The following is a 21,298-nucleotide window of genomic DNA, read 5'->3' as shown; positions in this document are numbered from 1 at the left end:
CCACCCCTACCGTCACACACCACTCTCATTTTCTTCTAGCATGTGTCTTGGTTTCCTTTAACCATCTGGAGCCATTTCCTCTATAGGCATCTTTCAAAATACTCCTCCAACTTGTTAAAGATAAACATAGTGAAAGCATATGGACTTCAGTCACAATAACTGGAACTGCAACAAAAAGTTGTTGAGTGGCATGTTTCTGTTCAGGATTACAGCCAAGCTAGCCTGCACACCCTTTTCCAGGAGATTCAGTGCTATGTCCCCTGTCCCCTCTAGTTTCCGTAACCCCACTCCCCCCGCAAACATCAACATTTGATGCCCACTGAGCATGTTCAGTCATCACTGAGTGACTTCTGAAGTCTTTCCCAAGTCTGCCAGTATCTCCTCTCTAGTGTGTTGATGGTGGTGCCATTTCTGCTACATAATGATTGGCACTTGAAGAACTGAACTTACTGTATACAAATGTGTGTGTATAAACACACACACACACAAATATTAAGGTAAGGTTTTGTTTGAACCCAAGTGAGAGCTGATTTATTTACTCATGCAGATACACATCTCTTGACAGAAACTTGTCACCTTCAGCAGCTGATAAACCTATTCTAAAGGCTAACAATCTAAAGGGAATAAACCTCAGCTGGTTTATAAAGGTTAATACGATTGGACAAAAATAACAAATTCATCTTAAACAAGGGTTTTAACAGCATATTTGGTCTAGCCCTTAAGCGAGAAAATGGGAAGTCTGTATGGAGAATTTAAAATAGGCAGAGGCACGACTTTTGATAAACCAACTTTGTTTGTGACCTCTGCTCCTCATTTATTTTCATATGGAAAATGCACAGTGCCCTATTCTAAATTAAAGGTCCCCAGAACTACTCTTGCACAGACTGCTCATTTTTTTTTTAGTTCTTGAGCAGAAAGTGACTTATTTCAAATATTACTAAATCAATGTTTGGTAATGCACCATATGATAACTGACCCAATGATTGAATGCATATTAAATTATTAAATATTTCTTCAGTTTGGAAGATAGTAAAAGTTTACAGTTCATTTAAGATTTCTTGCATTTTTTTTCCAGCTCAATGTAAATTTAAAGGAAACCAGAACATTCCTATCATTTACCAACAAGCCTATAATGAAATCTATAAATTAGCTGGGCTACCATCATGATATCTGACTGCAACCATCATCAATATTCTGAATATAGTTAATGTTAATATTGAATACATCTTAGCATTAAGAACATATTGCCCTTATTTGCCTTTTCTTTTCAAGTGAACCACTAATGTTGTTTTGCTATTTTAAATAATTTGCTATTATATAGTACGTTGTTATTTTCACTGATTGTGTTGTAAGCCACCTTCTGCAGGTAGAGACCCTGAAAGGTGGGGTAAAAAATCTATTTAATAAAATAAAATAATACCAGCATTTTCTGAATTACCCTATTCCACTTGTCTCTTTTAGAGCCATGATGGCACGTGCCACAGTGGTGAAGTTTCAAAAGATTAATTTGCATTTGTGGAAAACTTTATCCTTATTTTTTTTATTTAAAAATGTGAGGAAAAGAATATGGCTTGGATCCCATCATCTTCTTGTATGAGATTGTGTGTGTGTTTGTTTGTGTGTGTGTGTTGTTCTGAAGTGCCCCTCATCTTACAGCTGCAAACTTTCAAGGAGAAGAAGAGTTTTGGATTTGATATCCCGCTTTATCACTACCCGAAGGAGTCTCAAAGCAGCTAACATTCTCCTTTCCCTTCCTCCCCCACAACAAACACTCTGTGAGGTGAGTGGGACTGAGAGACTTCAGAGAAGTGTGACTAGCATCATCCAAGCCTGCACAGTAAAATATATGAAATACATTCTGGTTCTTTGAGGGTTAATATTGTAGGTAAGATATTTCCCCCCTAACTGTATCTGGGGATTTGATGAAGTAGTCCTTAAGTGCTGGATGGATCAGAGTATTAGATATACATATTAAACAAAACACAGCACCACTTCTTTATCGCTGCCTGATGTCTTTCCTGGGATGTGGGAGAACCTTCTACAGTACATCCCAGTACCTTTGATCTACAGTCATTTCTATGGTATTTCCAAAATTATTCCACTTACACATCCTTTTGAAAAAGCTAAAACATGTCAATTGCTCTAGAATATGTTGTTACAGCAGTATGTAAACTCTAAGCTCTTTCACAGGCAGTTGCATGGAGCCTTTGGCTGGCAGTTAATCTGGTTCCAGTCATGGCTCCTTAGATTCAATTCTCCATCAAATTTTGGCCAATGCCTTTTCCCCCCAGCAGTCCCCAACACTCAGTCTCCAGAGTGGCTTTTCAGAGGGAAGCAGAAGAAGGTCGAGACTAAGATGTGCCCCTTCTGTGAACATCCTGCATTCACATTTCCCAGGATGCAAGTCAAAGCATATTCATTTATCATTAAATTTCCACAAGTTTCCTTCAGATGGGACATAACTTGGAAAAACAAACAAACAACCTTTTCTAAAAAGTCCCATCCCTGTAACTTGTAAGCTTCTTCCTGGGTTTCTCTCAACGTTTATTAAACCCTTAACCATCTTCAGCCATTTTAGGTTCGCAGTAAAGTCACCTTCCTTATTCACCATAAACCCTTTTGTTCACTGCAGTGTCATGATACCTTTATTTTATATTATTTTGACAGGAAGCCATGTAGGTGAAGAGAAGAATCTGCAAGTCTCCTTTGAACTTTAAAATATAAATTGGCACATCAGAGCGACAGCAGGAAAAACTTCGCTTTCAGGAATTGAGAATGACTGGATAGAGCAAAAGTACAATTTTAAAACGAGCACCTTTAGTTTTGATCCATGTGGCACAGGATGAAATCCATCTGGTCCAGGTGGGATGAACAACTCCCATTTCCCAAAATCCATTTTCTTATATGGGTGAGAAAATGGATTCCAGTTATCTGCAATAAAAGAAAAGTACTAAAATATTGAACATGTATTAAAATGCATCATTAGTATGTAAAATGAGAAAGTGGGCGCAGATGAAGACGAAGCTTCTTTCTGTGCAATAAATCTTACTACCTTGAGATTTTTTAAAGCATAAAACTCCTTTCTTCAACCTCCTTTCACATGTTTCCCTCTTAGGCTTTTTCCTCAATACTTCCCTGATAATACCTGTCACAGTGCATACTGGTCCTCTTCTTCATGTTTCTTTTGAACGCCATCTTCCTTCAACGTTTTCTTCTAATGAAACCAGTTGTGTTGGCTGGAGCCAATAGGAGCTATACTCCAAAACATCTCAAGGCCCCAGGCTGGCAAAAGCTGCAGTTAAAAGGTCCTCTGTTTCAATCTACTTATCAGACCATTATTTTCAACGAAGAATAATCATTAATATCCCACTTTTCTACAAAATGTACTGAGGGTGGTAGGCAGAAGAACCAAAAAAACAGTTCCCTCCTTGGTCTGCTATCTGTTGTCTCCCCAGCCTATTCCACCAATTCATGTATTAGTCCGCTCTTGCAGTGTCTTCTGGCATTTTCATAAATTTGCTTGTGGTTTTGCTCTTGTACCTTCCATCCTCAAACTCTTTCTTGATCCCTTGTGACTGGATAGCACTCATTACCCTGTTCCACTTCCCTTCCTGTCCATGCCTAGAATGTGTCACATTCTCTCAGCGTTTCAACTTCCTGCTTGTCAATTCCCTACCTGATTCCTTTCAGTCTAGATTTTGCCCAGATTATTGCACTAAAAAGTGTCTTCGTTCGTATCTGTGACAACACATTCTACTGATGGCACTTTTTCTTTGTATTTCACTTAGAGGTTTCTGCCATCATTGATACAGCTGATCTTACTATTCTTTCTTCCTTGCGCCCTCTGTTCCCGAGACTCTGTCCTTGCCAAATGCAATCTTCTCTCTCTGATCTTTCTTAACATTTCTTGAAGTAGTTCCTTTTCTTCTTTTCCTTTATCTGTGAACATGTTAGGATTCTCCCCATATGCGTCCACTATCAGTTCATTTGAACCCAACTGCCATGACTATACAGACAGCTGCAAAAAACTTTCTTTTTCTGTTCCTAACCTCTCTCTCATTATTATTCTAACATTTATGCCAGCAGGGAAAGGTTAACAAACGACCTGGGATGAAGGTTTGCTCCTCATTCTTCTGAATAAAATGCATTTTCACCAACAGAACATGTATTTGGGACTAGGTATATTAAGGTTTGCAACACTAAAATGCAACAGCATTAGTACAATTACAAAATAATTCAACTGTAACCCTATGCAGGTCTTCCATGGGGGTGGGGGGAGGACATGCTAGTCCCCCCCCCCCCATCTAACCCACTGACATTTCAATGGCCTTCCAACTCATGCCTGGTTCATTTTGCTTGATTGAGTTTTGGCAATGTATTTTAGTCACATTGGTAGTTTGTATCTACATACTGTAAATATATTGAGCAATTTTATATCTATCTATCTATCTATCTATCTATCATCTATATATATAGTGTTTTTAAGAACACCTACATTTTTCATTTCACAAACACACAGATAATAGGTTTTTTGCAGGCAGGAATCAAGGCTGGAGATCTATAAATCAATAAGGAGTGTCTCCATCCCATTGTTCAGCCTGGACACTAAGGTCCAGTGCCGAGGGCCTTCTGGCAGTTTCCTCACTGCGAGAAGTGAGGTTGCAGGGAACCAAGCAGAGGGCCTTCTCGGTAGTGGGCCCGCCCTGTGGAACGCCCTCCTATCAGATGTCAAGGAAGGAAACAACCATCTGACTTTTAGAAGATATCTGCAAGCAACCCTGTTTAGGGAAGTTTTTAATGTTTGATGTTTTAGCGTGTTTTTAATATTCTGTTGGGAGCCACCCAGAGTGGCTGGGGAAACCCAGCCAGATGGGCAGGGTATAAATAATAAATTATTATTAAATATTATTATTATTATAAGGGTGTAGAGAAAGAGATATATTTCAGCAGGGGAGTTCGCATGCAGCTGGTAGTGGTTATAGAGTTATAGAGAGGACAACTGGAGTCTGCCGGGTCATCTAAGGTAGGCACGTCCAGCTACCAAGAGACTCATTATAATAAAACTGGCAGTGATCTACCTATTGTCATTGCCAGGAGTTGTTGAGCTTTTTGGGGGTTCGAGTGGCCAAGGTTGTTGTTGAGCTTTTCGGAGAGATCGGTCAGGAGGACCCCCATGATCACTTAGATTAATCCTGCAATCTACCTGTAACACCGTTGTGATTGACCGTAAGATCACAATCTACCTGTTGGACATACCTGATCTAAGGCAAGCAGAATCTGTCTCCAAGATGCATCTTCTGCTTGGCTGGGAGAACAAGAACCTCTCTCCTCTGCCCAGCTATCCTGATAGGGAAGGGAAGGGGCGCTGACACTTATTCCTCAGCGCCATCTGAAAACTTCAATTTCTCACAAGCTCAACAACCCAGCCCAGTAATCATATTTCAGACTGACTATATTAAGCAAAATCTGCATGCCAAAGCTGCATTTAGTTAGTAACTGTGTATGCACCCAGTGCTCCACCGCAGCTCATGTGTGCTATGCCTGCTCATTCTCTGCTACTGCAGCACAGCTGCAAGCAGGTTTGCATGGTTTGAAGTGGGCTTGTTTCAACAAAGCATAGTTAAGTTTGTACAAGTTGGCGACATCGCAGCAAGCTGCAGAAGCTTCCAAACTGCTGCTGAAGAAAGAGAGGTATGGGGGGCAAGTGTGTGGCTCATCCCCATGATGCTAAAGTCATGGGGCCAGGGTTTCCCAAAACTACCAATTCAGTATGAATGTCATATCACAGATTCCCAAGAGGCTATGCAATGGCAGATGTTAAATACTTTATGTTGCCTTTTTAAAAGAAAAAGAAAACAGAAAACTGTACTGATTCACTGGCATGAAACCAACAACACTTAAAAGTTTCAGTACGATAAAAATTCAAGGGGGGAAACTGCCAAGTGTCAAATAATGTGACATTCCAAGTCATGCTTTTTTAGCATACATCAACACTCAGGAACAATTTCTTAGGAGGAAATGTAAAGAACATGAAGGAACATTCTTTCATCTCTGGTGGACCTGCCCTAAAGTGAAAGCCTTTTGGGAAATGATATATAATGAGTTGAAGAAGGTATTTAAGTATACCTTTACTAAGAAACCAGAGGCCTTCCTTCTGGGTATTGTCGGCCAGAAGGTGTTAAAGAAGGACCGAACATTTTTTATGTATGCAACAACGGCAGCAAGGATACTCATCGCTAAGAATTGGAAAACTCAAGATCTACCCACACTGGAAGAGTGGCAGATGCAGCTGATGGACTATATGCAACTGGCCGAGATGACTGGTAGAATCCGAGACCTGGGAGAAGAGAGGGTTGAGGAGGACTGGAGGAAATTCAAGATTTATTTACAAAAATATTGTAATTTGGTTGAATGTTAAGAAGGATGCTAGATCATAAATAACTGCCCACTACTGAATTAGATCTGATTTTGACGATAAGTGAGATTAAGGAAAACATAATTTTTTTGGAGAATTGCTAGATTTTATTTAAACGAGCGGAGATAAGATTGTAAACAAGTGGGTAATTTGCTGGAAAAAAAAATTTTTTGTAATGATGTAAGTGGGAGCGGGAGATGTGAGGGAGTCCAAAGAAGCGACGAAATTATGTTATGATATAAGTAATGTTGTTTAATATTTACGCATTTGTATTCAAAAAACCTTAATAAATATGCATTAAAAAAAAAAATTTCTTAGGAAACCGGCACAGAAGTTGCAGGAAAATGTGACTTCCACATGGAACTATAACAACACAACTGGCCATAATGTTAGCTTTCTGCACACTATGTAGTTGAGCCAATCTTGTGAAGTTTCTCCATGTCAGTGCCGTGCGTTCATGAACAGCAGCTAGAGAAGCTCTATGCAATTAGACTGAAATACATAGTCTGAAATACATTATCCCCAGCTGTGTGGGCTAGAGCAGATGACAGGTGCAGTCAAAAAAGATTTGGAGGGCACCAGGGTGGGGGTTCTGTCTTAAACCATCTATCAAGGTTCTAAATATACATGAACAAGACTTTTATTGTGAAGTGGCAAACTCTAAGATACTGATATTTTGCTTGTACTCCCTTAGTTACTAAGCAATAAAATGTGTAAATAAAATATTCAGTGTCATTTACCAGAAGCTTTTCAGGAAACTATAATGTCAATACCGCCTCTCGTATCAGAGCTTCAGCTTACTAATTGCCTCATATACATGATTTACTAAGCTTTTAAAACTACTAATTGACAAATCGTAATGCTGTGAATGTTCTTTTAATAGTCTTGAGTGGCTTTTTTGGGGTAAGTCAAGAGACGTTTGGTTCAGCGCAACTGGAGGCCCACACTAAAAGTTAAAATAAAGGATGGTGTGTACTCTCACTCACACACACTTATTTCTCATCCTGCAGTGTCATGGGCAGATGGAAGCTAAGCAATTCTCACTGCAAAAGAAACAGGAAGAGAACAAAGACTGAACTTCCAGAGACAGAAGGAGGGAGAGAGAAGCTGGTTTAGTTCTAGGCCTGGTACACCTTCTCTGCTCATAATGAAGCAGTTACTTGGTAAAAGAAGTTTTAAAAGGAATCTGGCATTCTAGGTTTTAGTTTAGTTTCTAGAAACTCAGTTCTGAGTTTCAAGCAGCTCCCAAGTTAATAATAAATTCTGTATTTAATTTGATTTATTTCCAAAGCCCCTAAAACCTATTAGGTGCTGTACAAAATATAAAAACAGAAACCAAACTAAATTTGAGGCATTTTAACATAATCGAAATGTAAAGGTAGGTGAAAATGATATAATATTAAAGCAAGCACATCACTAGCAACTTGATTCTATGTCTTTGGGATTTTGCAACCCAATTCCTCCTGGGAATATTACTGATACCCATCTGCATTTAATGACAACTTCCATTCCTTAGGCCTTTTGATTCCATTAACTGCCCCCTTGGGAATAAATCTTCTACTTTGACTGTTGATGAATAAGATATATAGGGCAACTGACATAATTTTTCATCTAGAAGACTAAAGGAAGATTCAGTCCAGACATCTTACTGATTAGTTTTATTAGCATCTTGAAGTAGTGGTGTTAAGTTTATAAAGAGATGCATTCAATCCATTTAAGAACATTGGGGAGAGTTTTGCATGACATGCAGAATCTGGTAAATGTCCCTTTTCTATCGAATTATTTAAAAGGTACAGAATCCACATTCTTTGCCTCTAGTCACCCTGGAGGAAGACTGACATACATAATAAAAATGTAAATGTGTCCAGCCCAATCATCTCAGTGCAAAGCTAAAGGTACTAAACTAGAAGGTTATGTGTGAAAACCAAAGATCAGATTATATCTTCCAATCAGCATGTCACGTGCATATATGGAGAGAGTGACCAGTGGTGAACTTCTTCTTCCCTTTCAAGTTGTTTTTTGGGACCAGGACATACTGGCATTCACAATAGCAGATGCACACTTAGTAGCTGGATGAAACTAGCGCTTCACTCAGCATCTGATCACTGAACACTTAGCACTATTGCATGGAACCAATAAGGTTCATTTGTAGTAAATCACGAGAGACACAGCAAACAAGTTCTATTTGAAAGATGTTTTCTGGCACTTGAATATTTTTTTAATGCTCTTTTTGAAACCCAAATCAATTAAGACACTCAAATTAAGAGTATGTCAGCCAGTTATTGAATGAAAATAAGCACATCAAGCTCTTAGAGCAATTTACAAGTTTGCTGTTTGTAAGCCAAGTACATCTAATTTCTGCTATCAACTTTCTAATTTCAGTTTCGTTCAACTGTGCTTTACATGTTGACCCTGCAGGATCAGAATGTGTTATATAAGGTTTCCTTCCTTAAGCAAGCCCCTGTCAACCTCTCAACCAATGACTTCTACTAAAATACAGACTTTTTTTTTTTTAGTACTCTTCTGTATTGTTATCAGGTTGTTGATTGATTGGTATCCATTTGTCTCAGGATATTTTGAGTAACTTCTTTACCCCCATTTCAATCTGGCTTTTGGTCTCTTCAACCTGGAAACATTAGTAAGACCTTTTTCATGAGTAATAATCTCTTAGGAAAGAATCATGGCCTTAAATACTTTATTCGCCAGTATAGATGCTGCTTTTGATTCTCTTCGCCACATTTCTTTTTAGTCTAGCATTTTTGAGTTTTCACTTGGTTTTGTTTTTATATTTTATGTTTTATATGCTTTCAGCGTTTGCCAGCAGTTTTCTCTTTTCTACTCAGTCTGTGGGAGATCTTCAGATCCATTGTTCGTGATCCATCTTTTTCACACACTGAAAATTCATTTCCTCTTTTAGATTCAAGTAGCTTTTCTATGCTGACAGCTTTCAACATTACTTTTCTTTTTTCTACTGCTAATCATTACTACGTTCCTGACCATCCTTTGGCTACTTCTGTCTTCATACCTCAGTGCCACCTGAAGCTTAATATAGGTCAAACAGCTGATTATTTAGGATGAAAAAAATCACACACACACATTCTCTGTTGAAAATTATGTTCCACAAACTTGATTACATGTAGTGTCTTAGTACAATTTTTGACTTTTCTCTTTCCACCAAATTGATTCTGTTGTCAAATCTTGTCATTTTTATATTTAGCAGTGTTGCTCAAGCTCATATTTTCCTTTCTCTGTTTCAAAAATGCTTATTTGACCTTTAATATTTCACATCTTGATTATTGTAATGCTTTTTGCTCTGGTCTATCTAAAACTATGCTGCCCATATTATTACTTTTGCTCATAGCAACTTCCAATTGCTGTCTTCAGTGGTGATTCTTAGTTTACCTCATTCCATTTAAACCTCCATCCACATTGCCAGAAAGCTTGACAAGGAATTTATAATATGTGTTTTGCCACCATAGGTTTGTGTCATAACCCCACTTACTTGGGAGCAAGCCCCCACCAAATTCAGTAAGACTTATATCTGAGTAAACATAGGATTTCACCTTACCCTTATTTCTCCCTATTGCAGGGTTCTTTTCCTTGCCTTTTCTTTTATTGAAAGCCAACTCCTTCAGGAGAAACATCTTTCTATTCTACATCAATCAAGAGGCATTGCCACAGCTCAATAATGCATTCCAGTCACCCAAAGGACTTAAAGAGGGCTCAGAGCAGAGCCAATGTAGTCTGGGAAATGGGTGTGGCCTTGCAGAGTCCAAAGAACTGGACAGAGAATACTAGAAGGCTGCACTCAAGACACTTCTAGTCCAAATGATAAAATTCCCAGAAAGGTGTGGCACTTCTTGAAGTCACTTCTGTAGAGTCACTTCTGTTGCCTTTATACCACACATGCCAAAAGGCGAAGGACCTTGAAGTCAGTTGGGCTCTACTGCCATGTCTTTCCAATAGCAGTCCCATCTTTTCCAAATAGTCATTCAAATGGATATTAAAAAAACAAAAACATACTATTTTCTCTTAATTAGAGAAGAAGCTTTAAATTAATGTGTCTAGATGTATTTAACATTTTATTTGCAACCTGCCTTTGTTCAAGAAGCTCAAGGTGGCCTACATGGTGTGTCGATCACCACCCCCAATTTTATCTTCACAACAATCCTGTGAGCCAGGTTAGACTGACAAATAGTGAACCAGCAAGTTCCCCTGGTGTGTTTCATGGTTAATTAAGAGATTTGAACTTAGGTCTTCCATTAAAAGACCCATTGTTCACTCACACATTCCCCTCTCAACATCAAATTGCATTTTCTGATATACTGTTAAGATTGTAGTGATAACCTGGCAACAATGAATTTTGCACTTAGCCCTGAAGCTGGCAATCCTTTATTTAAAAGAACTAATGTGCAGAGCCATGAAAATATGGGCATAAAAACAGAATCAACAGAAAAACAGACGCATACAGAGGATAAGGCATAAAACATGTGCTTGAAAATACTTACTGAAGTCTCCGGTAAGAAACACAGCTTCTGCCCCAGGAGCCCATTCCTTACAGTACAATCCTCCATCAATAAATCTGTTGACTCCAAATGTTTGGTAACTCTTTGTAAATTTGTCAAGGCCACCTTCATTTTCTTCAATGTTCTTCAAGATGTGATGGAAGAGACTATACCTTCCAATAGAAAAATGCATTGAAGGAAAGTATTACTAAATAATTTCAGTAAAGCTGCCAATGAAAGTCCCATTTTAAGACTTGTTCAGTCAAGTCTATTAGATGATAGTCCCAGTATTCCTTTTAAGCATCATCAAATGTTCAGATCATAAAATTCTAAATTCTAAAAGTTAGGTATATCTGGCATTATAAGAATACTATATGTTCTGTGACTAGTAGCTTTGAACTGATGGAGTGAATTGTTATTCACTATGACAGCTATGTGGCACTCCACCGAATCCAATTATTAAAAGGCTAATTTTTCAAAATACTAGGATCATTATGCTAAAGCAAATGGCCACCAAAACATCCCACACTTTCCTTGAGAAACAGTTTTTCTTCATAAAACAAAAGCTAGAGCATGGCACCTCTATTGTAAGATACTCAGTTTTATCTAGTTTAAAAGGGTCATTTGTTCAAAGGAAACATCAATCATAGTGACAACTAAGATATTACACCTTGGGGGAAAATACCACTGCTGGGAAACAGTCTCAGGTTTATTTAAAGCTGTGGTATAGAAAGAGTCACTTTAGAGACATCGTATTAAGAGGGTCCTTAGGTCTCATTTATTCGTTATTCCAGTTGATTATATTACTTTTTTTAACTCACAAGGTTAAGCCTTCCCAACAGCTTTTATTCCAGAGGCGGGTATTTACCTAACAGCCAGTAAGAATTTCAGAAGAAGCAGAGCCTGAGGATAGTGGGCATGTTCTTATAATGCTCTTGTTCCACACATAGAAACCCCAACATTACAACTGGGAAATTTGCCAATAGGTATCATGCATCAAAACAGTATAATGATTTCTGTAACCTCCACAGTCAGTTCTCTTATTATGCAGTATATAACACTCTCTCGCTCTCTAGAGCTCTAAATATAAAAGTTGTTTTCTTAACAAACATGTGTGATAGGTGATAGAATTTTAAAGCTTGTTGCAATTTAATTTGAATGCATAAAATATAAGTCAAACAAAAAGGTGGGGAAAAGACGATTTATGCACGTTTGGAGGGGAAAAGGTCAAAGCATAGCGAGAAAACAAGTTGCCGCAATATAAGTGAATCCAGTCTCTGGCAAAGGGTACAGGGTATTGTAGGAAATCCAGCACCAGCAACCCCAAAACAGAAGTACTGCCCATCTGCACTGCAGTTCCCCATCCCAAAGGAGCACAGTGTTTGTATTTAAGTCTGCTGTGGGGCACAGTGAAGCAGAATCTGCTGTAGTACAAAAACCTTTCAGTCTCTTTGCTCTGCTCACATAGGTATTCATTACCTATATGAGTAATACTGGGCCATGAGTAACATCAGGTACTATCAAGCATGAATCCAAAAGGTGCAGGATCTTTTGCATGATCCAAGCAGGAGTTAGTGATGAGCAACCTAGTATTAAGGGCATTGAGATCAGCATCCTCATGAATTGGAATGTGGCTTCAGGATATGAATATATGTATACATGAATATAAATACAAATACAGATATAGAGAAGTAAACTTCTCTCTCTCACTGTCTTTTTTCTTAAAGAACTCTTGAAACCATTTAGGACATCCCAAGCTACATTCATACCTGAAGTCTACCAGTATAGAGTCTATGTATTGTAGATGGGTTCTGTACCCCGGGATTAGTTTGATATGGAAATGCAGTTGTGGGGGGAAAGCCTTGCCTGATAAATTTCTTACTTGTCATGTATGAATTTAAGGCACAGGTGCCATTCCGGAGCAAGACAGGTAGGAAATCTAGTCCCATACTCTTATGGCAAGTGCCGACACTTGATTTGAAACCTTATTTTTCACACTGTAAATTACAGCACTTCTCAGTTGCTGATGACTATATAGTCCTAAATGGTGGTTTCATCTTAAGATAAATTAATCAGGGAGATGACGGTGACATTGTCCCCATGCACTTTAAGGGAATATTCACTGTCTTTTAAGGCTGTCAAATAACTTTCCTGTGAATTTTTTTTAAAATATGCTGCTCACTTACTAAATTTTAATTACCTATTAGTGTTTACATCTCTACCAAATAACAGCTGATGACTGGAAATGTCAAGGAAGGACTTCATTATTACAATTTAATCTTTTTCAAATATTCTTGTGTGTGTCTGTGCTTTTGGATGCTAATTGGATATGTTATATATAGTGACGTTCCTGTAAAGGCTAGGTCTTGAACAAATGTGTTGAACGCTGCATGTACAGCAGATTTTTTTGTTTTGCCAGGTTGTGGAGGGTGAAGGACTTCCTAATGCAGTGGCTCATCCACAGTGTACCTTATGGAAGTGTGTGAAGCAGCTGGTAAGGAAGCAATGACATATGTGCACAAAGAATCACATGTATAAAATTCTTTGGATTCCACTCTTTGTAAAGAATTGCTTAGTAGTCACATACAATCAAATCGTTATTTGTTTCCCTTCATTTTTGATTGCCATCAGTTATCTTGTGCAACAAAAAGTGTGTACAGTGGTACCTCGGGTTAAGTACTTAATTTGTTCTGGAGGTCCGTTCTTAAACCTGAAACTGTTCTTAACCTGAAGCACCACTTTAGCTAATGGGGCCTCCCGCTGCTGCCCCACTGCCGGAACACAATTTCTGTTCTCATCTTGATGCAAAGTTCTTAACCTGAAGCACTATTTCTGGGTTAGCGTAGTCTGTAACCTGAAGCATATGTAACCTGAAGCATATGTAACCTGAGGTACCACTGTACCTAGGATGTTCTAACTTTACAGGAAAAGTAAAGAACTGCGGCAAGTCAAGGATAGATGGATCAATGCTCTGACTTCTTATAAGGCAGCTTCCTATGCTGTTCCTCTATTTATTATGCAAACTAATACATGCTTACCACAAATAGTCCTCTGGAAAAAGTTAATTACAACTTTGAAACTGCCCACTTCCACCTTCACTGCATTATGTTACTAATTATGTAGTAATCATGTATAACCATTACATTACTAATTAAGCTGGTGAAAAAGAAATGGCTTTTGTTGAAAATTTACAATATATAGCAGTGACAATTTCCACAGAAAATGTGTCCATTACAAAACACATTGTATGGTGTGGAAATATGTAATTGTATTCTTCCTTTGGCAATGAAACGTCTTGACATTGATTTGGCTGAAATCGTGTGGACAGGCAACTGCTAATCATTCCAAACTGCCTGGACAAGGAGCGGAACAAACAAAATCTCCTAACGTTTAATACAGAGATGGGATGAGTAAGAGGGAAGTGGGCAGACAAGTATGGATTGAAGGTTGAAAGGCTGGGACTGATGACGGGGAGTGAAATAATTCCTAACCCACTAGCATCCTCCCGCAATGTGCTAGCCTTTGGATATTTGGGGCTACAACTCCCATCACCCCCTGCCAGCACAGCCAATGGCCAGGAATGAGTTTTCTAGTTCAAATGTTTGGAGAGCAGTAGGTTAGGGAAGGCTGCTTTCTGTAAGATGAACTTGGGTTGGTTACTTTTATTAGCTGTGGCTTCTGCAGTTACTTTGGCATGGTCACCTAGAAACCCTAAAAAGGCAGAAAGAGCTAAGAAGCAGTGAAATGGATTGGTGGGATTTCACACATCGATTGACTAATCAGTCATTTCCTTGCCTAGAGCCTGCAAAATAGATGGATTACTTAACACTTGCTACCTAACTTCAGTTCACTGTTTCATGCAATCCTCTTTTGTTTTTGTTTTTTTAACTTTTTACCAAAATAAATTCATGTGAGCAGCACTCATATGAGTAAAATACACAAAAACAAAAAAATAAAGCAAGCAGTTGAGACAACAAAAGTTAACCGGAATCTCAAAGGAAATACGATACGTGTTGATGTATATTCCCTCCATAATTCAACAGTTATTAAGGGCAAACTGTGTTAGTCCTATACCAAGCAAGTGTCACATGGCTCTTGTATTGATTGTTTTCACTTTTGCAATCCTAATTTTGGTTCTCTGCATAAATGGTGAAGGGAAAAGATGTTAAAAGCACAGTAGACCACAAGGGATTGCAAGGTGTAATGCTAACTTAAAGGGATCTTTCTTGCCAAGTGAGAAGAAGTTGCTTCCAAGTTCCTTCACCGTTTTAGCAAGGTAAACAGATGTAGCCTTCACAACCATTCACTGAGCATGACAAGTAAGAAATTTATCAAGCAAGACTTTCCCCCCAAAACTGCATTTCCCTATCGAGCTAAGCCAGTGGTACAGAACCCATCTCTCCATTCAGGCAAGCAAGAGGCATTATCACAATTCAAGAATCCATATATACAAAAGCACTCATAGAGTGTGAAGAACAGTACAGTGGTACCTTGGATTAAGAACTTAATTCGTTCTGGAGGTCTGTTCTTAACCTGAAACTGTTCTTAACCTGAAGCACTACTTTAGCTAATGGGGCCTCCCACTGCCGCCACGCTGCTGGAGCACAATTTCTGTTCTCATCCTGAAGCAAAGTTCTTAACCTGAAGCACTATTTCTGGGTTAGCGGAGTCTGTAACCTGAAGCGTATGTAACCTGAAGCGTATGTAACCCAAGGTACCACTGTATAGGGAGGGGTGTGGCTTGGAAATGGTCACGGTCTGGGGCAACTTCCAGCCAGAGACATATGGACAGCCACATTCAGCCTCTCGGCCTGAGGTTCACTTCGCAAGCTAAGCTATACCCGTACAATTACTGTGCGTCCTACTTCTGTGAGAGACTCAAGGAGAGAAACAAGGCAGCAATACTATGTAGGTTCAGTTATGCTAGTAAATATAATTCTCACTGTCTATAATGGACTGTTTAAGCTTCTGAGAACAACGGAAAGACCCCTGTTTAATTAGTGCAGCTGCAAATCAAAAGGCAACTGTTTTGTTTTTTAAAATTTTAATTAATTAGTTTGAAAATGTTTGTATCAAATCATTTTTTTATGCTTTCCATTTTAATCATGACTACTCTGATGCGATACTCAAGGAGCATTACTACCTTGTAAGTGTGTAGTGGATGTTGGGGTTGCCTTAAAGATTTAGTGGCCTGCTTTGTATTGGGACCCACGGGTGCTATTTATCTAACACCTACTTCAGCATCACTTCACTTAATGATGCCTCTAACCTCTAGCTTCAGTACAAGTGTTCCAACTCAAGTGACATAAATGGGAAAGAATGCTGGCATCTTCATGTTTAGTCATTTTTAATTAAAAAAACAACAACCTTAAAAGGCCATATTGATTACCTGATCCTCTTGAATCGGGTTTTGAAATTAAAACTCAAATACATTTACAAGTGATTGAGGGGGTGCTCATCCGAGAGAGGAACAGGGAAGTGCACCACAAAATAGCTGGCAGTTGTGTAACTACCAAGAGAACTGTGAACTGAGAGTACAACTGCTGCAACATTAAACCACTACCAGCCACAAGACAGAAGGGTGGAGATATAAAAGTGCATGGATGAAATCCATGATCCTGTTTCATGCTGCATAACAGAAGTAATCCAAATCAACTTGCTTTATCCCATGCTCCACATGTTATACAGAGGTCAGCAAACTTTTTCAGCAGGGGGCCAGTCCACTGTTCCTCAGACCTTGTGGGGGGGCCAGACTATATTTTTGGGGGGAGGATGAACGAATTCCTGTGCACCCCCCAAAAAAACCAGAGATGAATTTTAAATAAAAGGACACATTCTACTCATGTAAAAACACGCTGATTCCTGGAACGTCCACGGGCCGGATTTAGGGGGCAATTGGGCCAGATGCGGCCCCTGGGTCTTAGTTTGCCTTCCCATGTGTTATACCATACAATTTCGGACAAAACTACATGTACCTGTTTTGTCCTCCCCCTAGTGGTATTATTAGTTTATTTTACAAATTTCCAGTCTGTTTGTTTGAGTGGGATCCAGATGGGACCCAATGAGCCTTTAACCTTTGGTGCCCTGCCACAGTCTTGTTGTAATTTCCCCACTCTGCAATGTGCATTGCAAACAAAGATCCCATTGATGTGACTAACACCTTGATTTGCTGGTGCAGGGCACACACCCAGCCATTTTTTGGGAGGGCAGCAGCTGCCAATTTTCAGGTGCACAGCCCTGAACCTCCCCCCTCAAAATTGGGAGACACATACTTGCAATGTGTGGCAAGGAGGAGGCGCTGCAGTCCAAGTCAGAACTACCCAGATAAGGTCATATGTAGTTTGGTCAACAAGTCCAAAGAAGCTCCAATATGTTGATCAGATACCAGACAATGTCACTGAGAAGTCTGAATGATCAGGACATTGCTTTTAGTGTAGTATGGTACTTCGATCAGAAAATTACTCCAGTAAATTGTTTTGCCCACAATGGTCTAAATCAGGGTTTCCCAAAATTGGGTCTCCAGCAGCTTCTGGACTACAATTCCTATCATCCCTGACCATAAGCCCTGTTAGCTAGGGAAGATGGAAGTTGTAGCCCAAAAACAGCTGGGAAATAGGAGTGGGGGAGAACACCACTAAAAATGGGAGCAGATAAACCTGCAATAGAACTGAAACAATTGAGAAGAAATGTTAAAGCTAAAGGACTTAAGGTCAGCATGCCTCTGAATTAACTTTGTATTTAAATTGTGGGCTTTTAAGGCTTATTTTAAGCCACCCAGAGAACTTTACGTCATGGGGAAGCATGAAAATGCAATAGATATTCAGTCTGTTCCAGCAAGGTTGTTCTCATGCACAAATGTTAAAAGTTTGGTAATATAAATAATTTTTAACTTGGAGGATTTTTTGCATTTGGCCAAATGTAAAGCAACTGACAATTTTGCAACTCTTCTTTTAGCTGTGGGACCAAACACACACACACACACACACACACACACACACACACACACGTTTTCTGACAAAGAAACCCAGGAGGCTACAAAGCATGTCGTCCCCCCGCCCAAGTGTTCATTCCAAACCCTCTTTAGGGTTTTGTTTTTTAAATGCTACTGTCAACACCACTGAGCCATATATTTTCATATTACTCAAGTAACACTTTCAAAAGAAAATTTGAGATAGTTGAAAGCCTTTGCAACTTTCTTGGTTAAAGGCTTCACAGACAAATCATGTGTGTGAGATCTAAAAGGCTCAGTACATCATTCAATAATTTGATTCATTCAAGGGAGACTGCATGAATGGCAGGCAACTTCTCTCTTCCCCCCTTCCCGTCACCCCAGACTCAGTTTGCGTGATCCAGAGATTATTTTGCCTGCTTAGCACTTCAAATAATCCCTGTGCAGGAGAGCGTTGGCTTTATTTATTTATTTTGCTTTAAATTAATGTGGGGAGCCGGGTGACACCCTAATTTGAGAAGAAAGCTGCCGAAATACAAAGAGACAGATTTCTTTCTGGAAATCAGTAGACTAAGACTTTGTTAGCTCATGTTTCATATTACACAAGAGAAAATAAACTGAAAGGTCAGTTGAACAGTTACAGCATTGCCCTTTTCCAAGGTAATCAGCAGAGCATGTAGCAAAGACGTGAACACAAGCGTGACTGGAAAGACAGTAGCTGATAAAGAGGCCCGCTGCCAAAACTACGCGGGACAAAATACTATATTCCCAATGCCAGCTGAAGAGTGCGGCCTGCCACAGGACTTCCCTGAGTAATTCTGATTTATTACTTTAATTTGAAATTGTGTTCTTGTTAAACATTCAGGTTTTCGTACTGCCAAAAGATACCAGCATCTTTAATACTGACCATTAATCACATCCATAGGTGAAGTACAAGAGAAGCAGTATAGCTTATTAATTTGTTTGCAGCGATGAAAACAAGGCATTCATTACAATTAATTTTGCTGGTTGACTAATGCGTGGTAAAATAAACATGCAGTCTCCTTCTGTAATTCAATAGCATTTAAACTAAGGGCTGCATCGCAGTCCATTTTCCGTATTAAAATAAGCAGCTTAGTTATCTCTCTGTAATGCAAGCATCCTCCACTCAGACTTGGCTAATCATCTTAAAGAGAGGGGTGTTTTTTTTAAAAGGAAGAGGATTTTTTAAAAGTCAGAGGCATCTCTCTTAAGTGTTTTGTTTACTGGAAGTTGTTTTAAAATGGATCCGTTAGTAACGGCCTGCCAATTCCCATTTGATACCACTGTCAGCTATTTTGTATATCAAGGTCAAGTGTGGAAAAATACAGACTCAATGAGTCCCATAGCAACTGTGTTGACAGCTATGAAGTCTGAATCAAAACTCAAACTGAAATAGTTGAACTTCTAGACACTGCCACTTTTATCCCTGTGTTGAAAACATTTGCACTGGAGTGCCACCAATGAAAACGACAACGGTCCTATAAAATAAAAAGGTGCAAAGGCTTCTCCGCACCCATCTTGAATTATTCCATTGCATGTTTCCACTTACAATTAATCTGCTAGACAATATATCCAAGTGTCAAAGATGCAAGTAGCATTTCGATAATGGCCAGGTTTAAAACTCATTTATTATTGTGGTCTATAGTCCAAGACAAAGAACATTACAGATGCTGATACAAGCCAGGCTTTGTAAAGACCCCACCTCCTATCTTATGCCAGTGTTGCAGGAGAAGAGATGTCCTTGTCCTTGCATTATTATTTCAAAACCCACTAGCCACACACACAACAATCTTTCAAGATGTTCAAATAAGGTTAGAAAGGTGTGAAAACTTAATAAAAAAGACCTAACTACCTGTGTGGCTCTCTGTATCACTGACTACTGCATTTGTATTGTACTGTTCTTTAGGTACTGAAGTCTTCAGCTATGATTAGATCATGCAAGAACTTCTCAGAGAACTATCACCATTTGCAGAACAGCTTCTGGGACAGAAGGGAAAGGTGTCCATTTCGCTGGAGTAGCTTTATAAGCCAGGATCGTAACTTAAAAGAGATTCCAAGCAGACTATGTCCCTGCCCACCGCCTCCTGGCTGGATGCCCTAGGTCAAGGAAACTGAATAAACAGTGTAGTGTAGGCAATACACATAAAAAAGTGTAGCGTAGGCAATACACATAGAAAAGCTGCAGGAAGGGAAGGAGTGTAAGAGGCAGCTTGACAGCATAGCAAATGGGGAACTAAATGCAAAAAGGAGGAAAGAAAAGCAGAGCAATTAAGAAAAGGAATGGGCAGATATGGGAAGGAGAAGCTGGGGTGCTAAGGATGACAAAAGAAGATGCCTTATGGAAGTAGGATTAGCAGGCAACTAAGCAAACCACAGTGATAGAGACACTGTTAAAGAAAAGGAGCAGCCAAGGAGAAAGGAGGTCAGGAGCAAAGTTGTTTAGAAACACAGGAAGCCCCTTTATATCGAATCAAACCATTGGTCCAGTTGTATTGATAACCAGTGTGGATGTTCTAAAATGGGCAGTGTATGCTCACACAACAAAGCTTCCCTAAGCGCCCCAGCTGAATTATGGACCAACTGCAGTTTCCAAAGACTCATCAAGTCTTGATGTAGCCAAGGCATGCGTCACCACTGATAGGTTCATGTGCAGTTGGTGTAGCAACCTAAGCTAGGCAATGGCTTATTGGACATTCTTAACATACAGATCCGTTCAGAGCCAGCTGGGCTGCAATCCTGAGCCAAAGAAAATTATTCTTTCATCAATCTACTCCCATTTCTTTTAATGAGGATAAGAGGTAGAATAACTACTTGCTATAATAGCTATTCACACCCAACATTCTCTACATCCTCATGATTCAACAAAGCAGAAGAGTCATGATGAACTTTGTTGCTGTTAATGTTCTTTCTGGAAACTTTTCAATAAGCAAGTGTTATGAAGTGTGTGTGTGTGTGTGTGTGTGTGTGTGTGTAAAAGCAGGTCACCAAAACAAAATGCTCCTTGGATCAATGTAACGATTTATTACATCAGCATAGTATATGCTGCATTCTCTTCAATAGGTAAGTCATTCTCCTATTGTTTGTTAGTGTCAAGTAATACTACAGTTTTATGTTCTTCTCCAACTTTCTTTATGTTAGAAATGGATTGTTGCAGAATAAACCAGCTTCTGGCATTCCGTGCTTAAGTAGACTAGGTTTTGTGATGAACTGTTATTACCATGTCACCACAATAACTAGTGCTGCATTAACTAGAGAGATTGCAGTTGCAACCCATAATATTTCAAACCATGTTCTTACCATCTTAATTGCTCCTGCAAGAATTCTGCTTCACTGCCAAGACGACAACTAAATTGGAGGCAACAAGAGGGCGTTTTTTGTTATATCCATCTTCGACCAAGCCACACTGAA

General features: G+C 39.2%; 1 protein-coding gene across 2 annotated transcripts in view; it reads right to left on the bottom strand.

The window, feature by feature from the left end:
* The window catches only part of GBE1 (1,4-alpha-glucan branching enzyme 1), a 146,654-nt gene that overhangs the window by 101,049 nt on the left and 24,307 nt on the right, over positions 1-21,298 (bottom strand). For both annotated transcript variants that reach the window (XM_079974793.1, XM_079974794.1), the window contains exons 2-3: positions 10,924-11,093; positions 2,816-2,931 (exon numbers count right to left, since the gene is read on the bottom strand). In XM_079974793.1, coding sequence (XP_079830919.1) covers positions 2,816-2,931; positions 10,924-11,093 — 286 coding nt within the window. The remainder of the gene's footprint in view (positions 1-2,815; positions 2,932-10,923; positions 11,094-21,298) is intronic.

Source organism: Podarcis cretensis (assembly GCF_951804945.1).
Source record: "Podarcis cretensis genome assembly, chromosome: 4".
Taxonomy (NCBI): Eukaryota; Metazoa; Chordata; class Lepidosauria; order Squamata; family Lacertidae; genus Podarcis; species Podarcis cretensis.
The sequence above is the reverse complement of the archived record's forward strand: the minus strand, read 5'-3'. Positions and strand labels throughout refer to the sequence as shown.